The following is a 7,777-nucleotide window of genomic DNA, read 5'->3' on the forward strand; positions in this document are numbered from 1 at the left end:
TAGCATGGAGGACACTAGGAGAAGGAAGGGAAAAATGGGGGAGGGGAATTGGAGGGAGAGATGAACCATGACAGACTATGGACTCTGAGAAACAGGGTTTTAGAGGGTAGGGGGGGAGGGGGGATTGGTTAGCCGTGATGGGTATTAAAGAGGGCACGTACTGCATGGAGCACTGGGTGTTATACAAAAACAATGGATCGTGGATCACCACATCAAAAACTGATGATGTATTGTATGGTGACTAACATAACATAATAAAATTAAAAAAAAAATAATTAACTTGAAATATAAGTTTAAGATAATTTCAACTCTTCTTCAAGTACAATAAACTACTGAGTACTTCCAAAACTAAACTACTCCCTTATACCTGTAATCTTTTTTTAGAGTTCGCATGAGGTTTCCACAGCACTCTAGATATTGCTTATCAATATGAAGATAGAGGCAAGATCTCAGTGTTAACTCAAAAGTCTGGCAGGTCACAGATTCTGATGATCTATCCACACATATATCTCCACCAGCAAACTTCTCATGAAAGTCACTCTGTTCCAAATACAACCTTTAAGATAAAAATGTGAGTCTCTTTTTATGAACTGTCAATAGAATTCCCTTAATCAAAACTCCAGAGTCCCATTTTTACATTTAGTCTTAAAATTACCACCTATTACAGAGAGAAACTTCCCCCCAAAATACCCTTCAATGAAAGTTTTTCAGCCACTTCTGCCTTAAGGGTCAAGTACTGAGTAGATCTTTTTAGCCACTGGGCCTCAGGCAGTGAATAATGGCCATTTGACAAACGGTGCTGTGTGGGTATTAATGACTTACTTCATAGTCCCTAAGGGCCAAGATGCAGTTTAAGCAGGGTGTGTGTGTGCGCGTGCACGTGTGTATGTACTGATGCCTGCACATGACCCAGGCTTTCAGAAATATCTTCTGTATGAGTAACGGCAACTCCCAATGGATATAGAGCACATGAAAGTCTGTGGGCTTTAACAAACAAGGAGGCCAAATCGAACGCAATGTCTTCTTGCATTCATTAGAAAGGATAAACTACAAAGGTTTTTATTTTTAAGGGTGGAAAGCCCTACCTGGCAAAAATAAACGGTTACTAAATAGTAACTGCACAGATTCTGCTATTTCAATCATCCAAAATCTTGCAGGTATGTATCACCTTGCAAAGTTAATTGCCAGGAGTGGATCATGAACATCATCCAGTTCAAGATGCCTTTCAGCAATGGACTGCATCTTAATTAGGTTCTCTTTGGTCACCTGCTGCTTAGTGAGGACCTGTGCAGTGGGATCTCCATGTCGAAGACGCGACTGCACAGATTCCAGAAACAGGGTATACAAGCTTTTTCTTTCTGCATCTGAAACATAAAGAAATATGTACAGTAAACTATGTTCTGGTAAATAATAGTAAGTAACATCAAGAAATATTAAGTAGTTTTATCTTAATATAGCCTGGTATTTTTCCTTTGGCCTATAAGAGTCTATCCCTGTTTCTTTACTTCTATAGTACAGTACAACTAAATAATTTTATATCCAGTTAGACAACTGTCAAGTTCATAAACATTCAAAGTATAAGCTAATTTTTTCTGAACAGAGTAATACCGTAAGCAGGATGCTTAAAAGTTATCACCATAGTGGATACCACATTTCACTGGGGAAAACACTTCTGATAGTGGCCCTGGAAGCTCATTACATTTTATTATTCAGTCAAAAAGGAAATATTCCACAAAGTGAAAGTATTATTTAAATACAATAACACAAAGTAATGTAACATTAAGGTGATTTACAAACAAATAATTAAGGTCACATATATACCTTTCAAGTCTTTTTAGTCAGTTGATAAAACTTGAAGTATATTACTTAAATTTTATCAAAAAAGGCCATAAATCATATCAAGATTTTCTCAAAGTCTATGATCAAATCTGAATTGCTAAACCAACAAATTCCTATCTACCAGGGTTTATATTTATGGTCCTCAACAGCTAAATGCTGCACTGCATTAAGAAATGCCAGGAAATTATTTTTTAAAGGACTAGTTCTAAGGAATCAAGACAAAGGAAAAAGCATGTGGAACTTATTATCACTGCTATCACTACCTTTGAAACACAGTGCTAAAAGTTTCCAGTGAGGACAATCTTTTCAAACAGGAGCAGTAATTTGATCAAGGTGATAATTTCCACAAAAATAAAAGGCTTTGATAATTTTCAAACTACAAAATAATTACTATCTATCTCAGGATGACAAGAGTAAAGAGAGAACAGTTGCCTGAATGCTGAAGGATACATGAAGAAGGAACCTGCTACCTCTGGCTGTGTCCTGGGATGTGGTGCTCTCCACACACTGCAGGTTCTTCAGCAGCTGCATTGACTTGCCAGCCATAATTATCTGCTTAAGGACAGGTTTGAGGAAGGACACCATGGTATGCTGCCTGCTGGAGGGCCCCTGGTCACTGCCAGAACTTGCACTAGCATTATCACTCATTTTTTCTTCATTTTCTGTCTTTTCCGATACGCTGTATAGTGTATAAGTTGCATACCAAAAGTCTCTGTGATTTACTGGAACATTTTTGTTTCTATAGAGATTCAAAAGAATTTTAAATTTCAACTTTTCTGCCGTAAAAACAATATATATATCTGTTCTAGCTTAGGCATGTTGTCCAGACATTCCAAAACACAGTAATATCAATCATTAGTAAAATGAAGCAATCTTCAGGCAAAATGGGGCAGAGGTTTTATTTGACTTCAGTTTAACACAGAAAAGTGGATAAATACTCTGAATGGCACAGGTAAAATTTAACTAAGTAGGAAGTTTCGAATTGGAATTAAACAAAATATGATTACTTTGATTCTCCTTAGAGGTAGAATAAAAATTTACGTATTTGCCATTTTCTATAAAAGTAATCTCCAGACTTCTGCATCTTCTTTTCTATATAGATTATTTTTTTTTAATGTAGGCTCCACATCCAGTATGTCCAGCCCAACATGGGGCTTGAACTCAAGTTCCCAAGATCAAGACCTGAGCTGAAATCAAGAGTTGGACACTTGACAGACTGAGCCACCCAGGTGGCGCTCAACATAGTTTTTTTTTTTAAGATTTCATTTATTTGTCAGAGAGAGAGCGAGCACAAGCAGGGGGAGCAGCAGGCAGAGGGAGAAGCAGGCAGAGGGAGAAGCAGGCTCCCTGCTGAGCAGAGAGCCAGACTCGGGACTCAATCCCAGGACCCTGGGATCATGACCTGAGCCGAAGGCAGACGCTTAACCAACTGAGCCATCCAGGCGTCCCTCCACATAAATTTTTAACTGAACTGCTTTTAACAATGAAACAATGGTCACTCATCACTTTTTTTTTTTTTAAGATTTTATTTATTTATTTGACAGAGAGAGACACAGCAAGAGAGGGAACACAAGCAGGGGGAGCATGAGAGGGAGAAGCAGGCTCCCTGCGGAGCCCGATGTGGGGCTCGATCCCAGGACCCTGGGATCATGACCTGAGCCGAAGGCAGACGCTTAATGACTGAGCCACCAAGGCGCCCCTCACTCATCACCCTTTAAGAATAACCAGAATCCCATTTTCACAAAAATTATCACGCAAGATCAATGAAAAACAATATAACGACAGACATGATTAAGTTAGAGAAGGCCTGCTAATTTATATGAGCACTGTGTAAACAGGGTTACCTTTTCAGAGCTATAAGGACTTAATGTTCTCCTTTCTGATGAGTTAAATGGATAGCTATCCAGAAAAACCATACATCTAAACACACTGCATAATTTAAAACCAAGTTAAGAGAGTTCTACGTTGCAGTTTGTATGATTCTGTTCAGAAAAATCAGTTAACTGAAGGGGAAATCATAATAAGTGAATTATGATTTTCCCTAATTGTTTTATTAAATATTATACTAAGAACATTAATTAAAAAAACCTAGCTAATTTGGAGAAATAAATATATTAGAGGAATTTTTTTTTTTTAAAGATTTTATTTATTTATTTGACAGAGACACAGCGAGAGAGAGGGAACACAAGCAGGGGGAGTGGGAGAGGGAGAAGCAGGCTTCCCGTCGAGCAGGGAGCCCGATGCGGGACTTGATCCTATGACCCTGGGATCATGACCTGAGCCGAAGGCAGACGCTTAATGACTGAGCCACCCAGGCGCCCCTAGAGGAATATTCTATAATATTTTCATATCTTTCATCCTATTGATAATTTATAATGGGAATTAGTTGAAGCCATTTGATATAACCTAAATTCATTTTATGGGAAGCAATGTGCCTTTTATAGTACCAGCCAAACATAAACACACTACCATTTAAAAAACAGAATTTGCTAGGAAAAGCTGTAAACTGACATAATAAAATTTGGAAACATATTTTTTTGGTACCTGACATCCCCTATAAAAATGCAAAATAACTTGTTTACGGTAAAAACACAGCTTTGTCACTCACACTGGTCTCCCTCAGTATCACCTGAACTAACAAAAGTACATGATTTTCCTGTGAGAGAAAAGAGGTACAAGCAGCGCCCCATATTTCCCAATATGTGTGTGGGACCCAACCTCTGGATGATGAACTCCCTAGCGCAGTCACAGAGGTGCCCATGCACGATCCACTCATCCACAATCTGCAGGTAGGGTCGCACTGTTTCCACCCAGAGAGAGAACAGCAGCGAGACCTGAGGACAGAGTGTGCATAGTCAATTCTCGGAACTCCCTTGTCTCCGGATAAAATGAAGTTTAAACATTTCTGATAAACTTTTTTTTTTTTTTTTTAAGAGAGAGAGAGAGAGCATGTGCACGAGGCAGGGGGTACAGAGAGGGAGAGAGAATATTAAGCAGGGCTCCATACGTATGGAGCCTGACAGGGGGGCTTGGTCTCACAACCCTGAGGTTATGACATGAGCCAAAATCAAGTGAGATGTTTATCCAACTGAGCCACCCAGGCGCCCCTCTGAAACACCTTTTAAAAAATGATCGGATTTCTGTTTTTTGACAAAAAGAAATTAAAAATCCAAAATATACTCTATAAAATCCTTATGAAAACTCACCTAAATATGAGATGACCACATTGTCTGTAGTCCATACAAGGACTCTCTTGAGAGTGAAAGTTAAAGAGGGACAAGAGTTCTAAGCTAGATAGTTGAAACTGAGGTTCAGCTATCTTATCTAAAGCATGCTATTAACAAAATGTCCATTAAGAATGAGGAAATGATTTCATTCTATAGTTCCCGGTAGGAAAAAAACTGCATAGCTGAAAGAAATCAACCTGTTTTATACTGAAATGCAGTACCAAAATGGTGAGAAAACAAAGTTACATCAACAAACTATGGAACACACCCAAAATGTGTATCCAAACAAATATGCAGCTTTCTAGATTCTAGTCTCTAGATTCTAGTCTCTTGTTACTTTTTTAAATTGTGGCAAAAAAAAAGTAACACAAAAATATACTATCTTAAGCATTTTTAAGTGTACAATTCAGTAGTGTTAAGTATATTTATATTGTTGTGAAAACAGATCTCTGGCATTATGCTGCGAAACTGAAACTGTACCTATTAAACATCTTCCCTTTTCTCCTTTTCCCAGTCTGTGGCAGCACCATTCTATTTTCTGTTTCTATGAATTTGACTACTCTAGATACCTTATATAATAGATTTGTATTTTTATTGAAAAAAGAGTTAATGCAAATATCTATAGAAGTCAGCTAGGTATTTTTCACATCTTGCTTTTATGTTTTGCTTTGTCCTTGCTGCATCCTCCCCATGATCTCTGTGATTAAAGCCAAGAAGCCAGTTTCCTGTAGCCTTGAAGTTAGAAGCTAATTTAAAAACTCTGAACAGCTGTCTGACACAGTGTGATTTAAGCACTATTTTTACAAAGAGCTATAACAGGCTATCTACCACTCCTTTGGCTGAACAGAATGGAGTCATACAACTTAGGACAAAGGTCTTACATACCGTCTGCTCAGAGGCTTCTCCAACATTGTCATATTCAAGAATGGCCTTGTACAGTGTGTTGAGTAGGTGAGATGCCCGAACAACATTTCGAGTGTCAGGTGGAACTTCTGCTACTCCAGTACTAAATACTTTATGCAGAACTTTGAGCTGAGCCAGTCGAGGTGACAACTTGTCCACCACTATGGCAAGAGTTATCGTAGTGTCTGCAAAATATTAAGAAATCAAAGTCATTAGCAAGGAAGAATATCTGCATCAAGAATGTGATATAAATGCTAAGTCACTTATGGAAAGACATGGCAAACTGGAGGGTGGTGGGTTTTTTGTTTTTTTTTTAAAGATTTTATTTATTTGACAGAGAGAGACACAGCGAGAGAGGGAACACAAGCACAGGGAGCGCGAGAGGGAGAAGCAGGCTTCCCACGGAGCAAGGAGCCCGATATGGGGCTCGATCCCAGGACCCCGGGATCACGACCTGAGCCGAAGGCAGACGCTTAACGACTGAGCCACCCAGGCGCCCGAGGGTGGTGGATTTTAATCTCATATCATAAGGAGCTAATTTCCCTAAAGAAAGAAAAAACAGCTCAAAAGACAAATAATGTATAAAAGAACTGACAGTTAAGGGGAAAGGAAATAAAAGTGATTCTTAAACATATAGAGATACTTGACCTCAATTATAAAAGAAAACAAATTAAAACTACACCCGGCAAATAAAAAACAGACTTCAGTGGGCTACTCTATTAGTGAAGGGGTGGTTACTACAAAGGGGAGCAAGAACAAGTTTTTTCATGGGGATGGCAGAACTCTGTATCCTGAAGATGGAAGTGAATATACAAATATACACATGTGATAAAGTGTAACTATACACGAAGATATTACTCCTCTCCCCATAAAATAGCAAGTACCTGCAAAACTGGTGAAACTCATGTCAGGTCTGCAGATCAATTAATGTATTGTGCCAATGTCAATTTCCTAGTTTGGATAACATAATATAATTATGTTAAGGTGGGAATTATTGGGGGAAGTTGGGTGATGGGAACCCGGGACTTCTGGGTACTGTTTTTTTGTAGTAGTTGAAAATGAAAGTAGAGGGCAGGCAGAAGCTGACACTGGTTACCATTTTATACCTGTTTGATAACACACTGTTGATAACATACTGTTGGCAAGAGTGTGAGGAAACAGGTATTCATATACATTGCTGGCAACTATTCTGTATGGAGAACCATGTAGCAATATTTATCAAAGTCACACATGACATCACATACTCTTTAACCTAGGAATTCCATTAAGAATTTATGCTATAGGGATGGGAAAAGATGGCGAGAGGTAGGGGACCCTTTATCAAACGGTCCCCTGAATTTAGCTGGATATCTACCAAACCATTCTGACCACCCACGAAATCAGCCTGAGATGTAAGAATATAAATCTAGATCTCTACAAACAGAAATATCTCCCACGGTCTAGAGGTAAGAAGCTGGGAGCTGTGATTCTGCATGCAGATATCAGAAGATAAACAGAAGGGGGAGGGAGCCGCCATAAGCTGGTGCCCGGAACATGATATAACACCGGAGCACAAAAGCGTCCTGCACTGGGGACAAGGCACAGACTTGGAGACCGATAGAGGCGGGGAAAGGACTTTAGTGCAGCCCCCAGACAGGATCCAGGAGCTGCGGGTGCTTGCACGTGGACTGGGGGTGGCCCGAAGTTTTATTTATTTATTTAGAGATTTTATTTATTTACTTGACAGAGAAAGACACAGCGAGAGCAGGAACACAAGCAGGGGAAGTGGGAAAAGGAGAAGCAGGCTTCCCGCTGAGCAGGGAGCCCAA

The 7,777-nt window shown here is 39.3% G+C and overlaps 1 protein-coding gene across 2 annotated transcripts; it reads right to left on the reverse strand.

Moving 5' to 3' along the window:
* Window positions 1–310: 310 nt before the first annotated feature.
* Window positions 311–6,174, reverse strand: LOC102731448 (tubulin gamma complex component 5). 2 transcript variants are annotated; one of them, XM_081811413.1, is made up of 5 exons: window positions 5,952–6,174; window positions 4,558–4,673; window positions 2,310–2,518; window positions 1,169–1,364; window positions 311–556 (listed from the first exon to the last, which is right to left on the reverse strand). In XM_081811413.1, the coding sequence occupies exons 3-5, from the start codon at window positions 2,485–2,487 to the stop codon at window positions 349–351; spliced, it is 582 nt and encodes a 193-aa protein (XP_081667539.1). In that variant the 5' UTR covers window positions 2,488–2,518; window positions 4,558–4,673; window positions 5,952–6,174; the 3' UTR covers window positions 311–348. The 2 variants fall into 2 exon arrangements, with proteins under 2 accessions (XP_081667539.1, XP_081667538.1); XM_081811412.1 differs by having other exon boundaries at window positions 312–556; window positions 2,310–2,578.
* Window positions 6,175–7,777: the final 1,603 nt, after the last annotated feature.

Source organism: Leptonychotes weddellii, unplaced genomic scaffold, assembly GCF_054177405.1.
Source record: "Leptonychotes weddellii isolate Sample4059 unplaced genomic scaffold, ASM5417740v2 HiC_scaffold_7505, whole genome shotgun sequence".
Taxonomy (NCBI): domain Eukaryota; kingdom Metazoa; phylum Chordata; class Mammalia; order Carnivora; family Phocidae; genus Leptonychotes; species Leptonychotes weddellii.